Raw genomic sequence first — 26,768 nt, 5'->3', positions numbered from 1 at the left:
ATGCAGCCGTTACCTTGATTCACCTCATCCTTTCTTCTTTCTCTTTTTTCTTCCCAATTGCTGCTTTCCCTTTCCATTTCTTCCTCTCTCCTGGTCTCAGGGCAGGAGAGAGCTGGCAGGAGCCCACTGAAGCAGAGCCTCCTGTGGTGCGGCCAGGAGTCTGGGGATCTCTCCTGACCAGCAGCACCACACTCCCTCCTGGCCAGGGATGCTTTGGGCAGTGGGAAGGGCTGGCTCCAGGCTCAGCCCCAGAGGGTCATTCCTCTGGGGCTTGTCTGGATGAGCACACGGAAGAGAACAGATTTAATTCAGCTCAGTGTCTGAGATGTGGAACCAAGGACCACTGACAGGTCCCAGGGTAAGAACATAGGATAGGACTGAGTCTTTCAACTGTAAAACAAACTCCCACATGTGGGCTGTCAAACCCCAGCAGGCAGCTGAGCTGGGAATTGCCACATGCCGCTGCTCTTTGTTCCCTTACAGACACACCAAAACCACCACCTCACCCCAGTGTCTGTGGCTGGAGGATCCCTGCCTCCAGGTTTCCACTCTGCAGGGGACAGGCTGTGGGTGCAGAGGGGCACAGACCAGCTAGCACAGGAGTTACTGCTGAGGGTCTGCCCAGCATCTCCCCATTGGGGCTTGCCCCAATTCACCCCTCTTCCCCCTGCCCTGTCCCACAGCCAGGCAGTGCTCAAGCAGAGTGTGATCCAGAGGGATCAAAGTCCTCGGTGTGTATTTGTACTCAAACCAAAGTGAAATGGGGAAATCAAAATCCAAAGCCTCTAAAGCCCGCTTGAGCTTTCTTGCCCACATTTGGAGAGTCCCTTGACACAAGGGACCAATACTGCAGATGAAGTGGGAAGTGCAGTGTGTCCAGCATCATCCCTCTCCTTCTCTGAAGCCAAACAGTGCCTTTGACACCCATCTCCAAGAATACATGTTTGGTGCATGGAGCGGAGAACTGCAAAGGGGTTTGGACCCAATCCATGAGCTTTCAGCTAGATCCTTCCTGATCCACATTATCATTCATCTCCCCAGTGCATAATCAGGCTCTCCAAACAGCGTTCTCAGGTCCCAGCCCAGAGCTTGGAGCCTCCCGAGAGGAATATGCTAAAAAAAGAAAGAAAAACATTACACTGCCAACTGAAGCGAGTGCTGAAAGGAAGGAGATGCCAGGAGCACTTGAACAAGAATCCGAGACCCAGGGACGCTGGGGTGTGTGTGTTTTCAATCCACAGATGGGAGATGTGTTCATTGGGAAGTGACTGCCACTCACTGTTAGCTTCAGACCTTGTAGCTGATGTCCCAGCAAGTGAAATGGCCGTGACGAGGACATCCCTGCCTGCATTAGCACTTTCTCCTGGGATTGATGGATTAGTGCAGAACATGGTAAAATGGCACCACTCCTCCTTTGGCTCCAAAACCTGCATTTGCCTCTCAAACCTACAAAGTTGGAGCTGAGCAATGGCACACGGGCAATCAGTCCTGTCAGCAGCAAGGGGAGTAATTTGGGAAAATCAAACCAAATCAGGGGTTCAGGACTCCCTTGGGTGCTGTGAGGTGTCCCACAGTACTCAGCTGGTGCAGAGCATTGCTCCCATGAGAGAGCAGCATCCTGCAGCCCTCAGGGTATCCACTGGCACAGCCCCATCCCAGTGCCACAGCAGGGGGATGCTCCTGCTGCTCACACTGCACAACGTGCCCAGGACCAGGTTCCAGCTGGGGCTAAGAGGGGAGCTCAGCATCACCTGAGCTATCCCAAATTCTGCTCTTTAAGGGTGAAGCTTCATTTATTTGGCTACAGGGACTCACCTCCTCCAAACAACAGGCCTGCAGCTGCCCCGGGGTGCATGGAGGTGCAGGCTGGGGGCTATCACCTCCCTGGGCTCTGCAACCAGCCCCACAGGGAAGGATGAGCTCTCTAAACACAGCACAGATGCTCATTCATGGGGACATCACCCAGCACTGATGGCTCAGGCTGCTGTGGGAACATAACCTTCCACAGCACATTCCAGATCTCTGCTGAAAAGCAATTACTGATGCTTTTACCTCTATGCAGAGCTGCACAAATAATGGACCTTGGTGCTGCAAGCTACAACAGGTCAGGGAGTAGCACCCTGGCTCACCCCAGGCTGCATGCCCCACGCTGGGTGTTTTTGCCTGCAGGTTTGTGCATGCGTCTGTCTGTGTCTGTGCACAGTCTGTTATTCCTCCTGTAGAAACAAAGGCGAAGCAAGGAGATTAGAGGCTGGACATGGCTGATGAATCCACTTCCCTTACAAAAGGAGATGGTTCAGTTCCCATCCAAACTCCAAGAGTTCAAAGCCAGCTATTTCTCAGGGAATGCTGGCTTGTGCCGGGAGGATGCCATGGAATGCCAGCCCCTCTTCTGCTGCACAGGTGTTAGCCACACTGGGCTGGCAGCAGTCTCTGCTCCCAGCAAGCCCTGGCCCATCCACATAGTGAAATCCAGCTTACATGAAACTCTATAAATGTGGGGAGTGAGGTGTTGCTGCTTTAAATCACAGCTAAGCAGAGGCTGTTCAGTCATCCCTGGTTCCCTGTGTCATCTCCTAGGTCCTGGTGTCACCAGCTAGTGACGTTCCTACAGGGACCCCACTGAGGTGTGTAGTGGAGAGGAGAGAAAGGCAGCAATGGGAGCAGGCTCAGCCTGTTGGAGACAATTCCTTCCCAGGGAGTGATTCTTGTCCCCCAGTGTCCAGCTCTCCCCAATAAGGGGTCCAGAGCCCCCAGAATAACTGCATCGGGGCTGGCAGCATATTTGGGCATGGCCTGACCTTGTTGGTGTCCACGGATGCCACTTGTTTGACCCACCCAGAGGCCTCAAAGCACTTTCACAGCAGCCCACATCCTCCCTCCTTGTCCATGGCACTTCCCGGAGCTCAGGATTTTCCCTGGGGGCACCCCCAGCCCCCAGGGAAAGCCCCCAGAGCTGCCTAAGCCAGGGCTCTGCATTGCAATGGTGAACAACAAGGAGCTTCAGCTCATCACTCCTTTGTGCCCACAGGCAGCATCCCCCAGGACAAATTGCTCCTTATGTAGTCAGTGATGCTCCAAGCCCAAACATCAGCACAGAGCTGTGGCTGAGCGTGTGACCCCAAAGGGCTGGTAGAGACAAGGGAGAGGCTGATGCCTGCAAGCAGGGCTGCTGTGGCCATGTGCCAGTGGGCAAGCACAGAGTGCAACAGAAAGCCTGGGAAAATCCCTCAGACAAGCAAAAGAAGATGGGTGGAACCTTAATTGCATTGCTCTAATGGTGAGAAAACATAGAGCAGCAGCAGCAGGAAGAGGAAGGCAGGAGATGGACAATGCACATCACCCTGTTGGGGATGCTCAGATGCTAACAGCGGTTAGGAGACAGACAGTCTGTGCAATTCGTGCTTGTTCCCATTATTTCCAGTACTGAAAGCTCTTGTGATTTTTCTCACATGTCCACCACTGTTTGCCACTTCCCACAACATCTCAGGTCCCACCATCAGATGACCGCACAAGGATGAAACCCTTCCTCCTTTCCCCTGCTGACAAACCTGCAGCCCTTGTGATTAGGGAGCAAAACCTTGTCCCCCAGTGACCCCAAGACTTTGGTCAGAGCTGCTACTTCAAGGTGCTGGGACCTGTAGAGCTGGCTCAGGTCCTGCAAGCTTCTGACTCCTGGAGAAGGGAAGCCAGGGAACAGAGAGGACGGGTTTTCCGTTGCCTATTTCTATGCTCTCATTGCTGAATGCAGCAGCAGGGCAGTGCAATGAGAGCAATGCAATGCAATATCACGCACTGCACCGCCGTGCAGAGGCAGGGCAGTGCATGCCATGCAGCAGATGCAGTACAGGGCACCAGCGCAACACCCACTCTCCGCCTGCTCCCGCGCGACCATGTGACCGCATCACATGCAAAGCCCCCCTCCCACCCCCGCGCAGCTCCCATCCAATGAGCGCAGGGGCGGGCCGTGAGTCCCACGGCGATTGGTCAGAGAGGGCGTCAGTCCATGAGGGGGGCGTGGCTGAGGTTGCCCTTGTGGAGGCTGCGGGCGGCTCGGCTCGGCTCGGCTCGGCTCGGCTCGGCTCGGCTCGGCTCGGCTCGGCGGTTACCGAAGCCCTGAGGTCCGTGAGCACGGTGGGTGCCCGGGGCTGACCATGGGAGCGGGGAGTCGCGCTTCAGGCCGGGTCTCGCATCTCAAGGCCCGGCCGCCACACTTCAAGACCGGGGCCCGGAGGTGCCGCGGGCTCTCTACAGCCCGGGGCCGGGACTGCGCCCCCTCATAGCCGGGTGGCTGCAGCACAGGCACCACAGGGCCCTGAAGTAGGATCAGGGCCTGGTGACGCCTTCCCTGGGGCCGTGTCGGGACACAGGGGCCGGAGCTGTGGGACCCTGGGGGTGGCTTTGCTGAAGTAATAGGAAACAAAGTTGTTCGGCAAAAGGGCCTGCCCCCGTGCCGGGGAGTCTCCGGAATTCCCACCGCTTGGGGCTTTCCAGGGCTGGATACACCCAGGGCAGCAGCTGGGCAGATCTGGTGATCAAACCCTGTCCTAGAGCACCCAGCAATGGGGAGAGGCGAAGTCCTCCCTAGCCCCGAGGGAAGGGGGTTTGGGGATGATGCAAACTGACGGCGGGACCTGTGTGCCAGCAGGGATGGCCGGCAGGAGCCAGGACAGGAGCCTGCGGGAGGAGCTGACATGTGCCATCTGCTGCGAGCTCTTCAGCGAGCCCGTCATGCTGGACTGCATGCACCACTTCTGCAAGACCTGCATCCAGTGCTACTGGGCGAGAGGCACCCGCGTCCCCTCCTGCCCCCAGTGCCGCCGCGAGTTCCCCAGCCGCACTTTCCGCACCCACTACCTGCTGTCGGGGCTGGTGGAGAAGGTGCGGCGCTGCGGCTCTGTGGAGCACCAGCACAGGATGCGGGTGAGTGGCATCTGCCCAGCTAGGGCAGAAGGGACAGGTACCACATGAGCCCTATGTGGCCACCATAAGCCTGTTACTCTCTCCTCCTGCAGCCAGTTCCCCAGCAAGGGAGCCCCATGCATGCCTCGCCTGCCCTGAGTGCAGTGACATCTATGTCTCTTCCTGATTCCTTCCCTCTCCTTGTTTCCTTCCAGCTCTCTGTCCTCTGGATGCTTCTTCTCTTGCATTTGTACCCTCACTGCTGTGCCTGACTTCCATCGCAGCCTCGTTTCTCACATAGGGACCACGCAGCTGGGGGTGAGGGCTGCGTGCACTGCTTGAGGGGTCAGTCCCTGCACAGGTCAGTTCACAGCACACAGAGTTTAAACTTTCAGCAAACAGATATCCCAGGCTGGAGTTTCCAGCCTGGGGTGATAATAAATAATGTTATTTATTAACAATAAATATTTTGTTGCATGCACACATACATAGTTCTCAAGCCTGTGCATCAGGTGCTTTCTTCTCCTTACTGTCTTTATAATTGCAGCCTCCCTGTAATGCTGGCCTCAAGACTTAGGATTGCGCCTGAATCACAGCAGAGTAGTGAGTGGGCTCCTCACCTTCTTTAACTTATTCCTGCAGAAGCACCTGGAAAATGCTTTGCAAGCTCGTCAGAAGGAGATGGAAAACTTCTTGCAGAGGAAGCGTGTGACGCAGGAAGATATCTGTGGCCTGATGGTAATGCCCTGTGATAGCTGCTTTTTGTACAGCCCCTGGGTTAATGTTCATAGAGGATCTGTGTATCACTTCAGCTGGGATTTTGCTCAGTTTCCTGTAAAAATCTAGGTGGATAACTTCTGTAGGGATCTGAACAAGCTCCCCTGCATGTAGGCCAAAGCCCATTGCTACTGAATGTTCAGTGGAGGCTTTGGGCAGCTGCATTAAGCAGAGCCTGCATGGGGTGAGTGATGGGAGCTGTCAGCTGAGCAGTCTCTTCTGGCCTCGCAGTGCTGCCGCTTTGGGAGAGGGTTAATTCTTGGAAGCTCTAAAATCCTCTTGCGTGTCTGAAGAGGTGGCAGCAAAGCCAAAGGAGCTGGGTCAGTGACAATGCTGGCACTGCAAAGAGCAGTGGCCTTGTTAAAAGGACTGTGTTTGGATTCATTGCAAAGCTCTGAGATGATGTGAGGAGCCTGAGTGCTCTCTATGGGCTTGAGAAGCACCTACTTGTCACTGATCAATGAAGCAAGGACAGCTGCAGGCTGTCTGCACTTCCTTCTCTAGTGGCATAAAAGTATGAAAAGCCAAGGAAGGAGAGTTTAAGGAAAATTGAAGTAGCTCAGAGGTGAGATAAAACTGATGGGAGGCTGTCCTCTAACTGGAGTCTCTGATCTGTCTGCCTGCACTGTTTCATTACTTTTATCCCACTGCCAGATTTGGAATAGACCTTTGACATTAGTGAAGTATTAGCAAACAAGCACATGTGGCTGATGTCCAGTTGCAGTGGAAGAGCTGACTAGGAGATGTTTCAAGAGTACAGGAGCAAATTGCTGACCTGAACAGGGAGGCCATGCACATCCTCTGAGGTTCTGGTGTGTCAGCACAAGCACCTGCTGGAGCAAAGGGAGGCTGGGGTGTTGTGCGGGCTGGTGGAGCTTCAGATACAGTCTGGGGGAGATGGGTTTCCTGCTGGTAGAAAGGGATTTGCATTTCAGGAAGCACTCCCTGAGAAAATAATGAGGGTTAAGGTTGCACTGAGAGCTTAAAAGCATGAAGATTTGGAAAATAGTCATTGGCTGTCTCTTGTAAACAGGCAGGAAGGCAGAGCAAGCACAAGGCTGGCTGGCTGACCAAACAACGGGTAAAAAGTGACCTCTGAAAGAGCTGAATGGGATTTATCAGCCTTATCTACAGAGATTAGTCTGTGCAGCTTCCCCACCTCCATACAGACAGCAGCCCTGGGAGATGGAGGCAGCAGAGAAAAAGAACAAGTTGCCAGTGTCAGCCAGCTCTGCCTGGAGCCTGGTGTGATGTGAAATAAATCCTAACCAACCTGAACAGTTGAGTCTGCAGCTCCAGGAAAACAAAGAGCTCCAGTCTTGCACAAAAGCCTGGTGTTGTGGGAGAGGACTGTGGGTGCCCACTGTGGCTGTGTGCAAGGATTTCTAGTTAAAGTGACCAAGCCATTGGTGGAGTTTTGTTTTCGTTGATTGTTTTTGGCTTGATTTGTTTTTTCCCTTTGGCTCTGCAGCCTTGCGTGCTATCCTCCATCCAGAAGTTGTGGGTATGTCTGAGACTGTAATTCCAGGATTCTGTAAGCAGAGTAACACCTGAGCATCCTGTGCACCCGCTTGTGTGTTTTAGCGCCCAGACTCATCTGCCTTTTCCTTCTCAGAAGGTGTCTGGGGAGCTGAACTTCAACATCCGGGCAGAGTTTGCCTGCCTTCATCAGATCCTGGAGGAAGAGGAGAGAGCTGTGCTGGCAGAGCTGGCCCAGAAGAAAGCGCAGTCACTGGCTCAGCTGCACAGGGACATGCATGGGCTGGAGGAGGGGATATCAGTGCTGCAGAGGGATATTGAGCGCATAGAGCACACCCTGAGCAAGATGGAAGAAGTGTCGTTGCTGGAGGTGAGTGTCCTTGGCTGGCACTGGCAGGAGGATGAGAGATGTTCCAACATCTGACTATGGGATGGTGAGTGTCCTAAATGACAGAAATAGGCTGTACCTGGAAGTAGATCTTGCTGGCATCCCGCCAGATTATTTGCCTAATTCCCTGGAGTCTGAAGGCTTCAGCCACAAGGGATATAGTGATCTCTCGGATGTGGTGGGTCTCAGGAACCTTACTCCTTCTCTGTTACCCACGTGAAATTGCCTTGGCCCCGGTGCCCAGGCAGTTTCCCCCAGGATGAGGGTCATAATAGGTTGGTTTCCTCTCTGTGCTGTGTGACAGCCCGAGGCAGGACAAGGAGCTTATTTGTGCAGGTACATGAATTACAGACAGTGACTGCTAATTCTCTCTGCTTCTCACTGCAGGTGGAGAGCCTGGATATCAGGTATGTGTCTGGTGTGAAAGCAGCTGATTCCCTTTTCAGGATCTTATCTCTGTCCCTGGCTGGGACCACATGGGGGATGGATCTTATCTCAAGCATTTAAAGCATCAGCTGCTGGTGCTGTACAAGCTGGGGGCTGATCCCCAGCGTGTGTTGGATGTTCTTCTCAGGGAGCTTGTGTGTCAGGATGGCTGACTGTGCTGGTTTGGAATGGGTGCAAGAGCAATGCATGCTGCAGGCAGGAGCAAGGCTGTGCCACAGTCTTTGAGTGCTTTGGCTTCTCCCCACCCTTTGTTACCTTCTTCCAGCTCACGGGGCTGCAGAACTTACCCTGAGGTTCAGGTTTGTCTGAGGCTGTGAGTAGTTAAGGGCTAGAACTGCCATAGGGGAGCATGTCCCTGTTCCCTCCCTTTCTGGGCAGAGGTTTGACTGCTGCTCTCTGCCGCAGGCCTTCAGTGCGTGTTGAGACCCAGCCTGCTTTTGACCTGGAGCACTACAAGGACAGCTGCAGCGGTCCCTTGCAGTACATCTTCTGGAGACAGATGCTGCGCTCCATCTGTCCTGGTGAGTGGATCAGTGTGAGGGATGGATGAGCTGGATGGTGGGGATGCTCTGTAGAGGGAATATGCAGCCGGTAAAATGCCATGGTGGCTGTCTCCACAGCTCCTGCCCCCCTCACCTTTGACCCTGAGTCAGCCCACCCCAACCTGGTCTTCTCCAGAGACCTGACAGCAGTGACAGAGAGGAGTAAAGCCCTGCCTGTGCCCGTCAACCCCCGGCGCTTCCGCCAGTGTGTCAACGTCCTGAGCTCGCAGACCTTTGACAGTGGCCGGCACTACTGGGAGGTCTGGGTGGGCAGCAAAACCAAGTGGGACCTGGGGGTGGCCGCCGAGGCCGTGGACCGGGCAGCAAAGGTCAAGCTGTGCCCGGAGAATGGCTACTGGACACTGCGCCTGCGGAACAGGACCGAGTACTGGGCCACCACCACCCCCTGGGTGCGCCTGACTCCCCGCCGACCTCCCCGCAAAGTGGGGGTCTTCCTGGACTGCCGGGAGGGCACCGTGACCTTCTTCGACGCTGGGGACATGTCCCACCTCTTCACCTTCCACCAGGTCTCTGCAGACAGATACTGCCCCTTCTTCAGCACCTGCTTCAGCGATGGGAAGGACAACATGGAGCCCATGCGCCTCTGCCACCTGGCCCTGTGAGGAACAAGGAGGAGCTTTGGGGACACCAGCCTGGCTCCTTGTTCCTGCTGTCTGGATGCTCCCCAGGACAGGAGGCCAGTCTGCACATGTGGGTGTTGGAGAGGCTGGTTTCAGTTTTGGAGGAAGGAGAGGGATGCGGTTTCTTTTCCCAGCTTCTGTCTGCCCTCTCTTCTTTGTGCCATGGGCTGTGGGTGCTGCACTGGCACCCCTTGAAGGACAGCCTTCCACGCCTGAGCATTGAACAGTAACCACAGGCTGCTTGCACCTCCTGTTGCTTCATGCCTCCCACGTGTAAACCCTGTGGAGGAGGGCAGTGGTCCTGGAACACCATCGAGTGCCTTTGGACACTGAACTCTTGGATCCCAGCCACTGGCTTCCTCTACTCAAAGGGCTTCGTGGGGAATGGCTGCAGGCTGGCGGCAGAGGGAGCTCAGTGCACGGTGTGGAGACCCACTTCCACCTGGGACTGTGATGCTGCTTCACCTCCACTTCCCTCTCTTCCCTTCACTCCATTCTCCTCCCTTCCCTTCCATTCCTCTGCCTTTCACTCCCTTCCACTCAGTCACTATTAAAGCTCATTAAAAAGACCCCTGTATCTCGGGACTTGCATGCTGGGGGGGATCTACTGCACTGGGCTGTATAGCCTGGGGGTGCAGACCAGCTCCTTGGCCCCTGCTCCAGCCCAGGCTCCATCCACCTGCAGGACAAGTTGAGTGGATTTGGCTGCTGCAGTTAGTGCCTAGGGGGTGCTGGCAATGTCTGCACCTTGCTTATGAGTCTGTGGAGTTGACTTGAGGTGCTGGGTTGGGCCTGAGCTTTGCTGGTGGGAGTGAGGATGGAGTGCTTGAGTCATTGTGTTTATCCCACTCAAGTCCATTCCAGGGTCAAAGCAGAGGAAGAGCTACCCCAGGCCTGTGCACCCACTGGTGCTGGCTGGAGCCTGCAAATGCCTCCTCTGCAGAGGCTCCACTTTCTGCACTGTGGGAAGGGCACTTGTCAAAGAATGTTCTTCACTGGTTCCCAGTGGGGATGGGGCAGGGGCTCTATCTTCCCATGGTACCACAAGGGGCATTTCCCCATCGTGTGCAGCACCACTGCCGTGTGCCAGGGCTGGGATCTGCTGTAGTTCTGTGGTTGCTTAATGCCTGTCCTGGGGCAGGAGGTGACTTTGTGCTCAGCCAGAGGGGAGGATGACCCATGCAAGATGCAGACAGATGTGCCCTCCTGTGCCCAGGGCTCTGCAGTGTGGGGTGGAGGTGGGTGCAGAGGGGACTCTGTTACTGGGAAGCTGCTGCTCTGTGCAGCCCTGCTTGGGGGTTGGATGTGGAAGGGATGTCAGGGGTTTCTGCTCCTGTGCTACGGCCCTGGGCTGCACTCCACCTCCTCTCCCAGCTCCTGCATCATCATCTTGCTGTCCCCAGTCTCAGCTGAGATAAGAGTGGAGAAGAAAGAGCTGTTGGCTTGGAAATGCTGCTGTGAGCGGGGCTATCATCCCAGCAAGGCCTGGGAGCCTCTGTGGGAAGGTGATGCTGGTTTGATCTCAGCAGGGAGCTGAAACCCATCCCGACTGACCTGAAACTGCAGGCAGGTGAATCTGAGCAGCAGCAGGCGGGATCTGCAGCGGGAGCAGGAGCCGATCCACAGGCACGGGCAGGCAATGAGCACACCCGGCTCCCGCTGCTGCGTGCCGCGTGGGCCGGCGTGGCGGCACGGGCTGCGAGCTGCTCACTGCAGCGTGTGCCAGTGCCATCGCTGCCACCTCCTACACCTTCCCCTTGCCAAAGCAGAGCTGGAGAGCAGCGAAACCTGCTTGTCCCACATCCCTGGGCTGAGCACGCTCTCCAAGAAGCACATCCTTCCTCCTCCTCCTGCCGGGCCCTGTGTGGTGGCTGTGGCGTGCTGCTCCAAGGCAGAGCTGCATTTCAGGGTATAACATCCTTGCCTGGCCCTGCAGGCAGGTGCCTGGAGCAGGCAGAGCCCCTCTGCTGTGCGGCACGTACAGCAGCTCCTGTGTGCAGGGAGAACACTGCTCTGAGCTGCCGTACGTGCGATTTAGCCTGGTGAGGAAACGCTGCCTGCTGTCAAATGCTGTCTGAAGAGTGCATTTCACTGATAAACCACAGCAGAAACTCTAGGCGTGGTGTGGATGCAGTGACCGGCTGAGCCTGGCTCTGGGTTCAGACAGGAGGGGATGGGGATGGGGCAGTGGGCACCAGAGAGGCGAAGCTCCCCTCTCTGCTCCAGCGTCCGGACTGTGCACATCCCATGCTGGCTCTTGCCATCTGCCCCCAGGACCAGGCTGTCTTCTCCTTGCAGGTTACCCTGTCATCTTGTCTCTGGGTGTCCTCAGAGCCACCCATCTGCTTTTCCCATTGCTGTCCCTGGGGCTGGGCAGCGTCCAGCTCCCTGCTCTCTGTGTCTTTATCCTGCGCTTTGGGGAAGCCTCTGCTTCCTCGGGTCCTCCCCACGTGCTGGAAGGGGCTCAAGATTTTAAAATAAGATCCTTTTGTTTCCCAGGGCGGCAACAATGGAAAGGTCCTACCGGTCCCACAGTCACCCTGTGTTTGTGATGGAAAATTCCCCGTCGTCACGGGCGAGCCCTCCCCGCTGTCCTGCCGTTAGATGGCAGCATGGACGGGCTGGTCCTGGCCACCACTGCCTGCACGGTGCCACATTTGCGCTGCAACGGATGCAGGATGCCAAAATCGCTTGATTTGGGGGCTGCCAGGGGATCCCACTCCCTCCGAACCCAGGGCAGAGCCTCCACTGTTCTCACTCTCGGCTTTTCCAGGCAGTCATCTGACTGCTTTGTCCAGCATCTCAGCAGTGTGATGTGATCCATCCCTCCATCACTGCCCACACCTCACCACCTCGCTGCTCACCTCTCAGGTGCACGATGCCCCCTGATGCTCACAGTGGTCCTCAGCATGGGGATGCTGCAGTGACAGGAAGCTCCATGGCTCCATCTCTGATCACAGCCCCCAGCACCGGGAAGGGGTCTGATTCCAAAATCTCAGCTCATCGCCCTGCAGTGAGAGCGACGCAGTCGGTGCTCTCAGGGTTAAAAACTCAGTAAGAGGGCTGGAGGGAGTCAGGTAAAACAAACTCTGTGGTTTGGAGCCCTTCCGAGAGCTCTGGGAGAGGGATGGGGTGATTTCTCCCTTGGCTTTGGCAAGGAGAGCAGAGCGCACGAGAAGTTTTCATGCCTTTTCAGAGCCACGGGAACATGGTTCTCATTCAGGCTCTTTCTTCGCTGTCTGCGAGCGTGTATAATTAACAACCCTCCAGGGTGCAGCGTAGGGCTGTGTTAATCCATGCACTCAGCACTCGTTGGGTGCACAGGCAGCTGGCCAGGGCTGTGCCCGCTGTGCCACCGCATTCCCAAAGCTCTGCCATCACAGCACATTCCCAGTGAGTTCACACCGAGATGGAGCCACTGCCACCCGTGGAGCTGCCCCATTCTGCTGCCAACGCCATGGTCGTGTGCATGGGGTTTGGTGCAGACCTGCCAGAGCAGGGGGTGTGTGCCCCATGTAATGGTGCTGGGGGGGAATACAGGTGCCCCATGCTGCTGGCAGTGCCCTTGGAGAGACAGCATGAGTGGAGCCCGTAGTGCATGCCAAAGGAGTAGGGGTGCAAGTGTGTTCACACAGGGCATCTTTGTGTGCACCTAGGGGTGCAGGACGAGTGCAGGAGGGTGTCTGGATATAGGCACGATCTGTGGGCTTTGGGGTGCATGCAGGCACGAAGGTGTGTGTGCAAGTAGATGAGATGTGTGTGTTCACATGAGGGGTGTGCACAGTAGTGTGAGAGGGTGCTTGTGTGCGTTCCTTCTGGGATGAGAGGTTGGGGTGTGCGTACAGATGCACACAAGAAAGACACAGAGGTATGAGTGGGATGTACAGGGGTGCATACAGGCATGCAAGGCATATGGTAGCATGAATATACATACAGGTATTGGGGGGCTCATGCGTACATGGGGCAAAGGCGATGCACAGCCATGCACACAGGTTCAGGACATGCTTGTACCCAGCTGCAGGGGGATGATGCTCACCCATGCACCCAGCTGCAGGGGGTGGACGGATGCTCCCCCATGTACCCAGCTGCAGGGGATGGATGGATGCTCACCCATGTACCCAGCTGCAGGAGATGGATGGATGGATGCTCACCCATGCACTCAGCCACAGGGGTTGGATGGATGCTCACCTATGCACCCAGTCCCAGGGGATGGATGGATGGAAGGATGGATGGATGGATGGATGCTCACCCATGCACCCAGTCCCAGGGGATGGATGGATGCTCACCCGTGCACCCAGTCCCAGCGGATGGATGGATGGATGGATGGATGGACGGACGGACGGACGGATGGATTGGATGGATGGATGGATGGATGGATGGATGGATGGATGGATGGATGGATGGACGGACGCTCACCCATGCACCCAGCTGCAGGGGATGGATGGATTGGATGGATGGATGGATGGATGGATGGATGGATGGATGGATGGATGGATGGATGCTCACCCATGCACCCAGTCCCAGGGGATGGATGGATGGATGGATGGATGGATGGATGGATGGATGGATGGATGGATGGATGCTCACCTGTGCACCCAGTCCCAGGGGATGGATGCATGGATGGGTGCTCACCCATGCACCCAGCTGCAGGGGATGGATGGATGGATGGATGGATGGATGGATGGATGGATGGATGGATGATGGATGGATGGATGATGGATGGATGGATGGATGGATGGATGGATGATGGATGGATGGATGGATGGATGGATGGATGGATGGATGGATGGATGCTCACCCGTGCTCACAGGTGCAGGGCCGCCCGCACCCCGATGTGCGGGGCTGCAGCCACCACCGGTGCCGGTGCCCGGTGCCGCAGGTGCGCCCTCCCCCCCGCGCCCCCGCCCTCCCGCCCCGCCCCGTCCCGCCCCACCGCCCGCCCGACGCCCCGCGGGCTCGGTGGAGGGCGAGCGGGCGGCCCGGGCGGGCAGAGGAAAAGGAAACGGCCCCGGTGCTCCCCGCCCGCCGCCGCGCGTCGCCGCAGCTGGGGCGCGGCGGGAGCAGAGCTCGGGCGCGGGGCGCTCCGCACCGCTCCGCATCGCCCCGCACGGACCTGCCCGCGGCCCCGGAGATGAAGAGAGTTTGCACGCTGCCCCTCTGGCTCTGGCTCGGCATTGTCTCGGAGGCAGGTGAGCGCCGCGGGGCTCTGCTCTGCCCGGACCGACCGGAGCGGAGCGGGGCTGCGGGCTGCCAGCTCTGCCGCCCGCCCCGCACCTGCGGGCGCGCTGGAAGGGAGGGGACCCGGCGCTGCCTGTCGCGGCTCCCACATCCCGGACGGGGATGTGCCGGGATCCAGCGCTACGTGTCCCGGCGTCTCCCAGCCCCGACGAGGACCGGCACCGCCCGCCTCGGGGTCCCTCAGCCCCGGCGGAGACGGGCGGTGGTGCCCGCCCGGGTGTCCCCGACGGCTGTGACCGCGTCCCCGCAGAGAGGGGATGGGACGGGACGGGACGGGAGGACGCTGCTGCCGTCCCTGCGGGTCGCGGGGTGACCGGTGGGGAGCACTCGCCGTGCCCGTGCCGCTCGCTGCGAGCAGGGGGAAGCCGCATGGGACTCCCGCAGGAGGGGTTTCTCCGCGGCGGGCCGGGAGGGGAGGCTGGAGGCCGGCTCCATGCGCTGCGTATTTGGTTTTCATGCGCGGGGTCGTTAATTTGTGAGCCCCGGGCAGTGTGTTGGGGAGGAGGGTGCGAGGAGGTGGCGGTCCATGCGATGCCTCCAGGCTGCCTCTACCAGTGGTCAGTGGCCACTCTGCTTCACCTGGGAAGTCACCCGGAGCAGATACTGGTGAAACGGTTTTTCTTCCCATAGCGCTTCTGGGGTAAAAAGGCTGTTGGGCAGTGAGTCGAGTCCTCTGGCCACAGCTTGGGTCATGTGGATGTGGGACCGCGGCAGAGATGGGGCTGCAGTGCCTGTCCAGAGAGCAGAGACCGTGGGGCAGAGCAGAGCTGGGTGGGTGCTGCCGGAACAGCAGAGATGGGGCACCAGCTTCCCCTTGGGGAAGCTCCTGCTCACACAGGTAGAGCATTTGCTGCCTGTATCAGAGCAAGATGGACAGAAAGTTAGTGATGCTGGAAGCTTATGATGTGGGGAGGTGAATTTGGGGAGTAGAAATAGAATTCTCTGTAGCCTCAGCTTGGTGATTCACTGTCACTGGTGGCATTTGCTGCCATCATTGAAGTGAGCTCACGGGAGGGCTGCAGGTCCACCCGCAGAGATGCGGCATGGACACCATCACCGGCAGCACCGTCAACCTGCTCTGCCCAAAATGCTGCTGATGGCTCTGGTGCCACCAGGCTGAAGGACCCACTGAGCTGCTGGAGCTTGGGGGAGCTCTGTGAGGCAGGGACCTGCTGCTGGTGGCATCGTGTCAGGAGCTGCTGCTGCTCAAAGCTCTCTTGTTAGCAATTTGTAAAGCATCGCTTAGCTGCTCTCAGGTTCTTTCATCTCCCGGAGGTGTGGGGCTGGGTGCCGGGGAGGCTCTGGCCAGCGCGGCTGCATGATGTGTGGGGCCTCCTCAGCACAGAGCTTTGAAGCTCTCCGGCATTGCCTGATCAGTGCAATGACGACAAGAGATGTGGAGCTGAACCAGTGTATCGTACCCTGGGGATTTGCTTCTTCTTCTGTTCTACCTGAGACCAATTTGTCAGTGCATAAAGGACACACAAATTCCTCGTTAGCTGTAATGTCAGCTGGTGACAATATTTGCTTGCTTTGGAAGCAGGGATGGGGGTGTGAGGCTGTTCCACCTGGGAAGGGTGAAATATTCATCTCAGCATTGTGATAACTCTGTTCTGGCCCTTCATCCTGCTTGTTCCTCCACCCTGGTACCTGGCTAAATGGGCTATGTGTAAGAGCCCACAGTCTCTCCCTACATCCCAGCTCCACAGTGCTTCAGGGATGGAGTGGAACTGGGAGCGTGTGCTCCCCGCAGAGCTGCGCTGACCACTCCGCTGCCAAATAATCCCATGGTGGGCTCTGGCTTGCTGCTTTCAAGAGCATGTGCCCTCAGCGTGAAGGAAGGGCCTGTGCTTGTGTAGGACCTGAGCCGATTGCGTTGCCTGCTGCTGCCTGCCCTCCTTTAAGGTCACACAGACCTTCCTGACTGGGTGCTCCGACAGCCCCGCACTGACCGTGCCAGCAGCAACATTTTCCTTTGCGGCTGGGATTTGAAGCAGTTGCTTTAGTGCAAGTAATAAACATGGCCCATTTCAGCAACACCCACCACGAGTGCACAGCAAACCCCGCTCTGGCTTAACCCAGTTCATTGTTAGTGATGAAGCAGAGCCAGGGCCTCCAAGGAGGAGGTGGGTAACGGAAAGGATGCAGCCCTTGGTCCCCGGGGAGAGGGCAGCCATGGCCCTTGTGCCCCGCTGTCTGCTTAGGACTGGTTTTGGATGAATGGGCTGCATCTACTGGCCTGGGATCAGGCTGGGGCTCGCAGCCCGCGGCTCACTGCCTGCACAAACAGTTTGCTGCTGAGCTCAGTTTGACGTCAGGTTGGGGTGACGCTCCCCCAGCAGCACCACGTCCCCAGCCACGCAGGCAGGGTGGGAAGGGGCTTCCTCCAGCATATCCCACCTCCCTCCGCTGCCCTTCTCCCATGGCTCGCTCCACACAGGATCACAGTCCCTGGGGTGTCTCTTGGCCCCATGTTGATGTGGGGTTTTCCAGGGCTGGCGTGGGAAGAGCAGGTGCTCCCAGCCAGCAGGGAGGGAACAGACTGTTCCCAGTGTCCCAGGGCAGTTCCTGGGGAGGGAAAGGGAGAGCAGGATCCCACGGGAACGGCAGCATGGCCAGGCAGCAGTTTCCCAATGATGCACAGGGCATCCGCAGTGCTCAGGAGGCTGCTTTGTAGAGCAGGAGGGGGCTTTTGATGGGCACCCAGGTCTGCCCACCTCTCAGCAGCTTTGGGAAGCAATGTGAGCCCTGGAGATAGCACCCATCTCACCCACCTTCTCCCCAACCCCTCGAGCTGATCCAGCACAGGCATCTCCAAATGAACACGGTGTCTTTGTGTTCAGCATGCTGGCCTGGAACAGCCCCAGACAATGGGGACAAGCCGGGGGTGACCCCCTCACCCCCCTTTTGTGGGGCTGTATATTTAAACCCATTGGTGAGGAGAAGCTGCAATAAGCCTGAAGTACTGAGGGGCCTGGAGGGGTCCTGTAGGTGCGGGGAGCAGCAGAAAGCCCTGTGACGGCCGGACCCCGCTGCGCTGCCCATGCAGGGTGGGGAGCTGGAGCGCAGCAGCAGTGGTTGTGGTGGTTTCCGTGTGAGGAATGACGAAACGTCACAGGGCTCTTCCGCTGGGAAAGACGGGCCGGGCATTGCGACACAGGGCTGCACAACCCCTGCTCGCCTGGAGAAGGCTGTTCCTGGTGTGTCCCTGTGCTGGGAGGATGCGGAGCGCACTGGGGGCCAGTGGCTTGTTGTGGAGCTTGTCGCCAAGGGGCCTTAGGGTGTCAGATGTTTGCCTGGGGTCATGCATGGAAAATACACGGTTTTGCCAGGAAAAAGCCCCCAGGTGGTTGGGTAAAGCCAAAAGCCCCCTTGCCCACCCAGGGTGTGAGCCAGAGGTGCCAGTGCTGTGCTTCACCTTGACTTGCCCCTATGCAGGTACCTCCTGCAGATTTCCACCAGGGTGAGGGGCAGCAGGGAGCCAGGCACAGAGTCCCAGAGGGTCCCACACCAGCTGGGTGCTATGGGGGGACTGTAACTGCCCAGTGCATCCCAGTGTCTGCTGGGGGGACCAGAGCTGAGCCTTGGCCGGGGCCAGGGCTGGAGTTGTCTTGTGTCCTTCATTAGGAAAAGAAATACCGCTGCAGCTGCACTGGCATCTAGTGCCTGGCTAAATTAATTCCAGGGGTTTTATTGCCTCTGGCTGTCCCAGATCTTTGTTTCTTGTTTCATGTTGTTAAAAGAGAGGGTTAGAGGGATCCCAGGGGGGCTTTTTTCTCTCCAGCCAAGCTGTTTTTGGTACACAGTATTATTGCCCATCTGTGGTGCCTCATTGTTAATCCAGAATAGTGGAAGTGGAGATGGCCTGCGGTCAAGTGGGCGAGGAGGCACGAGCTGCGGGCAAATCACTGCATCTCTAGGTACAAGTTCAACAGGAGGAGGGTGAAAACCTGGCCCCGCGGCAGCCGGTGCTGAAACTCCCACTGAGTTTTATAAGCTGAGGATATTAAGCAGGGAGTCTCTCCTGGAGTCGTTTCCCTGCTGAGGTAGCAGAACCAGGTCTGAGCCGGTGACTTGTATTTCACCTTGCAACTGCCCCCACGTGTGAACTGTTTTTCTTGCTGCGTTTCTGACCCCCCTCCTTCCAGGGTGAGGATCTCCAAGGCAGGTTTTGCAGGCCAAGCCTGGAGGTGCCATGGGATGGATGTCACGTGCTAATGACGGAGGATCGGTTTAGGGGGTCAGGAAGAGACTCCAAACTGGAGGAACACAGAGAACACACAGAGAACACACAGAGAACACACAGAGAACACACAGAGAACACACAGAGAACACACAGAGAACACACAGAGAACACACAGAGAACACACAGAGAACACACAGAGAACACGAGCACGCAGAGAACACACCACCACAGGTGATGGGGAAAGGCAAGTGCTGTGGTCTCCCTGACTTTGAGCACTGCTGCTGCTCCCCTGCTCTGCTTCTGTGCAGTGAAAGGCAGCAGGTACGCCAGGGCAGTCCCCAGGAAGGACCATGAGAAAGGGCTCTGTGGATTGCAGGTTGTCCTGGTCCCTCTTACTGATGGGCAGAGCCCTGGGGTGAGCAGAGAGGAAGATGAGATGTGATTTTACCTGTCTGCAGCAATCAGGACAGAGTTGGTTACAAGTCCTGGTAGAGCCTGGAAAACCCCAGTTTAGTTCCAGAGGGATAGGCAAGAGAATAAGCTCAACCCTGCTTCTGGTCTCAGTGCATGCATAGAGGAAAGTGAACTGAATACCTCAATAATGCTTTTGGGACCCACTGGTGCCGTGCAAGACGCAACCACCCACCTGTGTGCAGACATTGGAGGGGTTAAGCCTTCTCCTGGCCATAGCTCCAGTTGGAAAATGCTAGCCAGCGTGCCGAGTCCACCCACCTTGATCTGCGGTGTGAGCGCTGGTGATGCAGCACGCGTGCAGCATCCCATCCCAGCACCCATCCAGCATCCTACCACGGCCACACCGCACAGCATGGTGAGGCCACCCGCCCGGGCAGGCTCCAGGAGCCAGGGCATCCCCTTGGGAAGGGTTAATCGAAGAGGAGCGGTGCCGATGCCAGGCTGGGTGTCCAGGTTCTCCCTTGGCGGAGGTCAGTGGTGGTTCATGGGAAAGGAAAAATTGGCAGCTGGGCCGGATGTCCCTGCGTTTCCCCTCTTCCTGCAGCCGCCTGAACGACGTTCCTTATTTAGCTTTCCTGACGGACAGGAGGAATCTGATGGCGGAAACTGTCACTGCCTGATAACAGCTCAGGGACCCCTTTATGATGGGCGGCACGGCAGGGAACAGCGCAGCGTTCCTCCTCACTGGAGGGGAGAAGGCGGGTAGCTGGGGCTGCCCTTTGCTCCGGGATTTTGGGGGTGTCTGTGGGTAGGGAGGGAAGGGCACTCACAGCCCTTCCCTCTGTGATGGTTTGTGTACTGACCCCCTGAGGGCTATTTAAAAGACTCTCAAGGCCAAGAAGTGATGGTGAATATATATCACATTGGCACTTCTTTTTTGGTAAGGCATCTGAGCTGGTGAAAGGGCCATGGATGGGAAGAGGGAAGGCATGGAGCAAAGCCACCCTGATGATGTCTGAGACCAGGTGAGGCTTTCTTTCCGTTCACTGACAATGAGGATGTGAAGGGCAGCCAAGGCTGGGTTGCTTCAGCGGGAGCTGGGAACGATGACCAGCGCCAGGAGTACTACAGTACCGGGACTGGCTCCCATACAAGAGTGCTCTGACCGAGCAGATAAACACTGCAAAGAAGATGTTACTGCATGTTTTATTGTCCCCAGCTTTCTCTCCACAGAAGCTGGCATCTTGTTAGCGTCTAAGCCACTCTCTACTATGTGCCCATGGTGACCAGCCTCAAAAACCACAAAAGGTCCTGAAATACAGCCTGTATTTCAATGTATCCATTGATTTTTATCTTGCATCTGTAGAGGCCACCAGGCTGCTCCCATACCAAGAGCATTGTTTCCATGGCAATTAATGTATTTAAAAAGGGCAGAATGTACAGCAAGACTGTATTTTTTAAAGAGCAAGCCCTGAGCAAGGCAGCTCTTGCTGCTGGACTGGACCTTGGAGTCTCAGCCCATGCAATGCACAGGTTGGCATCACTTGGGATGCAGGGCATGGTGGCACAGGGCTCACACAGACCTGTGAGGCTACAGCCTGGAACCCTGAGGTCACCAGCCCTCTGCTGCTCAGAGAGCGTTGTGTTCCCTGGGAGCTGGATGCTCCAAGGTCTGTGTCTGGCCGTTTCAGTTTTAGCTGAGCATCTTCCTCCAAGACCTCAAATCTCAGTAGGAATTCACAGGAGCAGTTTCTGCACTCTCTGAGCAATCCATTATATGACCAGGTCACCTACCTGAGCATCCCTGAGTTGCAGGATTGAGGTTTAGGTCCTCAGACTATGCTGGTGCCCCAGGACTAAATGCTTCTCATTTCAGCCAAGTTCAAATTCCTTTTGTTTGCTTTCCATCATCAAGCAGCAGAGGAGATCCATGTGGAGGGAATTGCTGTATCAGTCCATTTGTGGTTATTTATTGCTCTGTCGTTGCCACAGGTGTGTGCAAGGCTGGTAGACATGGGAAGGAAGCAGGGACTCCTGCCTCCTGCCCTGAACCCCAGTGCACGTTTCAGATGTGCTGGGGATGAGGTAGGTACCCACAAGAGATAACAGGGCTTTGCATCCTCCTGGCTATTCTAGGGAGGAGAAAGCAGCAAGATTCATACTGCCAGTTGTTTGAAATTATATTTATTTCTTATGGCATCACTTCCTAGCATGATGCATAGTTGCCATTGCAGTGAGATGAGTTAACTTCCTGATATACCTTCCTGGGCAGGAGTCATCTCACGCAGTCCCATCACATAAAACTTCAGTGTACAGCCTAAGGCACTTGCTCTACAGTCAGTGTGAGGCAGAAAAGCTCTTTTAGAGGCACCCCATCCCATCCTTAAAGAGGTGCTGAAGGAATTTCTTTGGGGAGGTGAAGGCTGAGACTGCTCCCAGCCTGTATGGTGTCCACACATCTGCGTGTCCCCAGGACCAGTGCTGTGCCTCTACCAGGTTGCATTTCACCCCATGATCCATCCTCTTCCTCACTGACTGCCCTGGCTCTCTCCACCGCAGCTTACAGCTCCACGAGGGGACAGGCATGGACTGGTGGAGGGTAAAACGAAAGAGCAGCATCAACCAAAACAACCAACAGCCCCAGCCTCTGGAGACGTGGCCAGGAGGAGGCTGGGAGGTAGCAGGATCATGTGGAGTGAGCAGTAGACAAAGGAAGGAAGTTTTTATTACTGGGCCAAATCCTGAAGTCCTTCACTTGTATTTAGGCCAATGCTTCGATGACTGCAGTGGAGACTGGACTGAATAAAGAGAAAAGAAAGGGCTTCAGCATCTGGCCCCTGGGTGATTGTCTCACATGGGAAGCTAATAAGGAATTTGCAAGCTCACGATGGCTTTGCCGAGCAGCCAGTGCTGGCAGTGCCCATGGCAGCCAGGCTCCCGCCTGGGTCACTGTCCCCTGCCCCTCTGAAGCACCCATCCTCTGGTGGGTTCACATTTCAGCCACTGGCAGGGCTTCGTGGGGGCCAGCAGATCCTATGGAGCCAAGTGCTCCGCAGGTCTGTGATGGTCTGTCTGCACATTCGTGAGGCCCAGGGTCCTCCATCAGCTTCCTGAGATTCGGGGCACTTGGGCTCCTCATGCAGCAGGGAAGTTTGTTAAAGGTTTACTGGTTTCATGTGTTCTCCCCTAAAAGAAACTACAGAAAGCTGTGTAGCAGAGCCTGGAAAACCCTCCATCTGTTTCCCTGCATGCAGAAGGTTCTCTGTTTGCTGGGAGAAGCGTGTATGTGTCTGCACAGACACACTCACCTGTGCTGACAGTGAGGTTCAGCTCTGGGCTTGGCTCTCCATTGTGACTTCTTTTCCCCATTTCTGAAATACTGGCCTCTGCTGAGGTGGATGTTAGATACGGTGACCTAAAAGAATAAATACTGACAGAAGTGAGGGTCAAGTCAGCAGTTTCCATGGATGACAGTGAATCTTGATATTTACTAAGGCAAGAAGGCTGGGCACGAATTGTGGTTTATACTCAGATTTGGAAATGCTAGCTCAGAGCGATGGCAGCAGCAAAACTGCATCCAGGAGAGGTGACAGCATCCAGCACCCACAGAAATCCATCGCTTAGGTGTTGGGTTATCCTAGCCTGCGCAGGGTCCCCAGTGAGGTGTAATCTGGTCTAAGTGGCCATCATCCCTTCACCACGCTGCAGTGCTGGGCCCTTGGGAAGCAAAGGGCAGAAGTTTAATGGTGTGTCCCAAAAGCATGGTGGATGGCTGCAATGGGGGATGCTCCCAGGGGAGATGCATTCACGCTAAGAAAATCCCAGTGCTGCTGGACAGGCAGTGTGTGGTCCTTGCGCTGGGATGAAGCATAGGGAAAGCAACTACCTTGCCTGCAAATGGGGCTACCTAGTGATGCCTTTGTAAAGCAATCCAACTGATGTAGCGTGCATCTGGGCCTGATGACTCCTCATTTGGTTTGTTGGCTGTTGCCAGGCTATCAGACTTGGCAGGTCCTGGGCTGCTGTCTCTGAGTGCTGGTGCTGGGATGGGATCTTCATCTCCCCTCTGTGCCATGACATCCCAGTTAGCAGGTGAAAGGGAGCCACAGGGCACCCCATACCACCCTGTTCTGAGCAAACAGGCTCAGACACTATGTATGTCCTGTTGGGTGACGGCATCCACCACATTTGCTTGCTCACATGCCACAAGGACTAATGCAGTCAACCAGAAGGCACGGGTGGTAGCTTGCTGTCCGCAGTTTGCACGCATGAGGATGGGTATTGTAGGGAGGCAAGAACTTTTCCAATGACATCAGTCACACCAGAACTGCACCCAGCCCAAGGTGGGATGCTGCTGCCGTGGTGCCTGCATTGCCCAACATTGCCCCTCCACAATGCTTGGTATTTCACAATATTTATGGCTGCTCCTCACCCTTGGCTGCTTAGACAAATAAAGCCTAATGCATCCTGAGGCACTTAATCCCTGGCTCTCCAGCCTCCCAGCAATAACAAGGCCTGGGTGGCATTTCAAAGAATGCTCTGGGGAGGAGGGGGAGAGCTGGGGTCTATTTTTTATATGGCAGTGGAAATACAAGCCTGCATTCATTGAAGATAAGCAGCATTGGCCAGGCTGAGCTCCCGCTCTGAGGCTATAGTGGTGATGGAAGGCAGGAGACTCCGCGCAGCACTGGCCCCACAGTAACCTTTGCCAGAAGAAAAACACTTCTTAGTACAATAGTAGATGTAAAAAAAGAAGTAAAATAAACAGGGCCCCATGTGAACTTAGGAAACCTGTGCTGGCGTGAGGAGAGATGCGCTGCCAAAATGGCCTGAACAGCACCTGGAAAGGCTCTGGCACCCAGACCCACGTTGCTGGGAATAGGAAAGGGCCCATGTGTGTCCTCAGCCCCTTGGTCCAGTGTGGTGCCAAAACAGCCTCGCTGCCAAACAGCTTCTCCTGCCTTTGCGGTCCAAGCCAGTGTCTTCCCTTCGTTCACGCCTTGGCTTTCCCAAGGAAGGCCATCCCCAGCCTCACCCCACGGCTCTGAGCACAGAGTACCTTGTGGTGACCACACAGGGACAGCCAAGGAAGTGGCGTGTTGTCTCTTTAGCACAATTTCCCTGTTAGTGCTTGTGCTCCTTTGGTGGAAGTCATTAGCATGTGTAAACGCTTCCTTCCCATTGCGTCCGCTTGCGTGCTCTCCCCACTGAGCTGCGTGGCAAGGGAAGCACCTTTGAACGGGAAAACAACAGTCAGGCTCTGAGCATTAACAAGAGTAACGGGGTGTTTATGGAACTTGGTAACCCTCTTGGAAACTGTTTTTAAATGGCAGCATAATGTGTTTTAGCTAAACTGGCCTCCAAATGGCTCCAGAGTCCAACGCTGCCATTTAGGCTGGGTGTTTCATCGTAGGAACTGTGCTGTGATAGTGTGACATTTCCAACTCAGCCTTTCTTGGAAGGGAATTAAATGAGTTTCATAGCTGCGTGAGGGGTGTTATGTGGAGGTGGAGAGAGAAATCTGTGCAGATGTTAAACAGCCAGCTAATCTCAAGTGACGCGAATGCCCTGATACACTTTGGCTCTCGGAGATGATCATTATCATCTCCTGCTGCAGCGGGTCCTGGCTTGTGGTCACAGCTCTGTGCCAAGAGAAACGGAGAGTGTGTGCATTGAACTTGCCATCACTGCCCTGGACAGCCCTGTGGGGCTGGCTTTCCTCCCAGTGCCCCAAGTCTCTTCATCTTCAAATCTTTCTGCCCATTAGGAAGCAGATAGGATCACTGACCTGGGGGTGAGGAGCAACCAGCAAAGCCCTATGTGGGGGGAGAGCTTTGCTGTGCTCTCTGGAGTCTTCTCCTCTTGAGGACCCTGTAAAGAGCCCAGTAAGATTTGTATTAACACATTATGGGAGGCTCTGGGTTTGGCCGGCTCCGGCTGCTTTCAAGCGTGGCACGGAGCCGAGCTGTGCAGTGTTTTCCAGGAGCCCTGAAATTTCTTATCCCCTGTGTTGCTGTAGGTGCATTTACCCCAGGGAATTGCACCTCCTGTCCTGCCTGCGTGGGTGCCAGGAGGGCTCTCAGATCTGCAGCGAGCGCTCAGAGCTCCCCCAGCAGCCCTCTCCGCTTGAGCACGTCTGACCTCGTACCTGAGGCTTCCTTCCTCTGCCGCTACCTCTGATGACTAACTGTGCTTTGAAGAGCGTGTGCCTGTGATCTTCCTGCCTCTCCTCATGCCCACCCCGACGGAGGCAGCAGAAGGGGTCGTGCAGATGCGCACGTGCGGGTGTGCAATGCGGAAGCTGTGCCGGGGAAGGGGGGGTCCGTGCTCTCCTGCTCCCCGTGCTCGTGCCCGTGACCACTCTTCCCTTTGCTTTTTTATTGTTATTATTATTTTTAGATTATACTCGATGCTTGAAAACCCCGCTTTGATAATCAGGAAGTTTAAATTCTTCCTGCGCTTTGCCTTTACATCCTACTTTCTGGATCCATCCACATCTAATGTAGCTTTTTCATGTTGCATTGGCTCAGAGATAATATCAGGCATTTTCTTTGTTCCTTCTTATCTTTCATTAGAAGAAATCAGGATTCCTCCTTTCTTGCTTGAGTATCTTCTTTTTTCCAAGCCAAAGCAGCCCAGTTCCAGCTGCCCTACCCTCTGTGGCTCGGGCGGGGATGGAGGTACAAAGAAGCTGCATGAGGAGCTTGCAGGAAGCCTGGAGCAGATGGGGGATTGAATCCAGGTTTTCCAAGGCCAAGATAATCATCTAATTGCAAAACTGTTGTTCCCCACTTACCCTGTTCATCAGCTTCCCTGGCACTCAGCAGCAGGGGATCAACTTGAGGATGGGTTGTGCTGCAGAGAACAGGCACTGCCAGCTCCAGGGCAGCTGTTTGGTTTGAGGGCTCTGAGTTGATTTCAATTCACAGCAAAGTAGCAAACATCTGGATGCAAACTCCAGGGACACGAAGATGGAGGAACAAGTCTTTTCCGCTTGGCATGGTGCCTCCCAATCCAGCTGTGTGGCTTGCAGGCCCCTGTAAAAGCCCAGGCTGGCTGCAGCAGGAGGCAGGCAGGGTCTGCAGGTCTGCTCATGATGGGGACAACTGCCCTGAGTGGGGTACAGGGGTTTCCTCAGTGTTCTGCTCAGCCTGTCCATAAGCCAGCAGTCTTGGAAAGAGCTAAACTTCAAAGGCCAGCCATTAAGCCCACACACATCAAGGTAAAAACAACTCTGAGACTTGCTTTTTTCTTTCCAAGTGCTGCTGCCCTTTTCTCTCTGTGCTCAGTGCCCACCCTCAGGCTCTGTCTGACTTCCCAGTCAGCTGCTGCTGCTTCATCTCCCAGTGAGAGTTGGATGCTGAAGCTTCGCTTAGCTTGAGCTCCATCTTCCCCCAATGCACATCTGTGGCTTGCTTTGACAGGAATTTCACCTGAGCCTTGGCTCTCATGATGGAGATGTAGTTACTGATGTCCAAAGTGAGGGTCTCCTCTCCACTGCTTCCCAGGCTTTTACCTTCTTCTGCCCAAGTACTAGAGCTGGTCCTGGCCCTGCATGAGCAGATGGGGCTCCAGGAAAAGGGATGATGCCCTAGCATGTGCAGGGGAATCCTGCCCTATGCACCCACTCTGCTTTGGTAGTGGGCAGTTTAGAGGCTCATAGACCTGGATGTCTCACCTGGATCGGTGTGTGTAGGAGCTGGTGGTGACTTGTCCTCTGAGAGCATATTCCTCTCTTTGGGAATCTCTCTGTG

The 26,768-nt window shown here is 55.8% G+C and overlaps 2 protein-coding genes across 4 annotated transcripts in view; both read left to right on the top strand.

Annotated features, from left to right (window-relative positions):
- Positions 1-4,549: 4,549 nt before the first annotated feature.
- Positions 4,550-9,744, top strand: LOC134159218 (nuclear factor 7, brain-like). Its single transcript, XM_062609934.1, has 6 exons — positions 4,550-4,923; positions 5,545-5,640; positions 7,295-7,528; positions 7,934-7,953; positions 8,399-8,514; positions 8,614-9,744. Exons 1-6 carry the CDS (start codon positions 4,612-4,614, stop codon positions 9,156-9,158), a joined length of 1,323 nt encoding a protein of 440 aa, XP_062465918.1. The 5' UTR covers positions 4,550-4,611; the 3' UTR covers positions 9,159-9,744.
- A 4,400-nt stretch (positions 9,745-14,144) lies between these two features.
- Positions 14,145-26,768, top strand: part of FLT4 (fms related receptor tyrosine kinase 4) — a 56,308-nt gene continuing 43,684 nt past the window's right edge. For 2 of the 3 annotated variants that reach the window (XM_062609887.1, XM_062609886.1), the window contains exon 1: positions 14,146-14,365. In XM_062609887.1, coding sequence (XP_062465871.1) covers positions 14,308-14,365 — 58 coding nt within the window. In that variant the 5' untranslated portion in view covers positions 14,146-14,307. Of the gene's footprint in view, positions 14,366-26,768 lie in introns of all 3 variants that reach the window. The other variant, XM_062609888.1, reaches the window with a different exon arrangement.

Source organism: Pezoporus occidentalis, unplaced genomic scaffold (genome assembly GCF_034315485.1).
Source record: "Pezoporus occidentalis ecotype Australia unplaced genomic scaffold, CSIRO_AGI_Poc_V1 ctg142, whole genome shotgun sequence".
NCBI lineage: Eukaryota > Metazoa > Chordata > Aves > Psittaciformes > Psittacidae > Pezoporus > Pezoporus occidentalis.
This window is presented reverse-complemented; position numbering and strand designations above follow the sequence as displayed.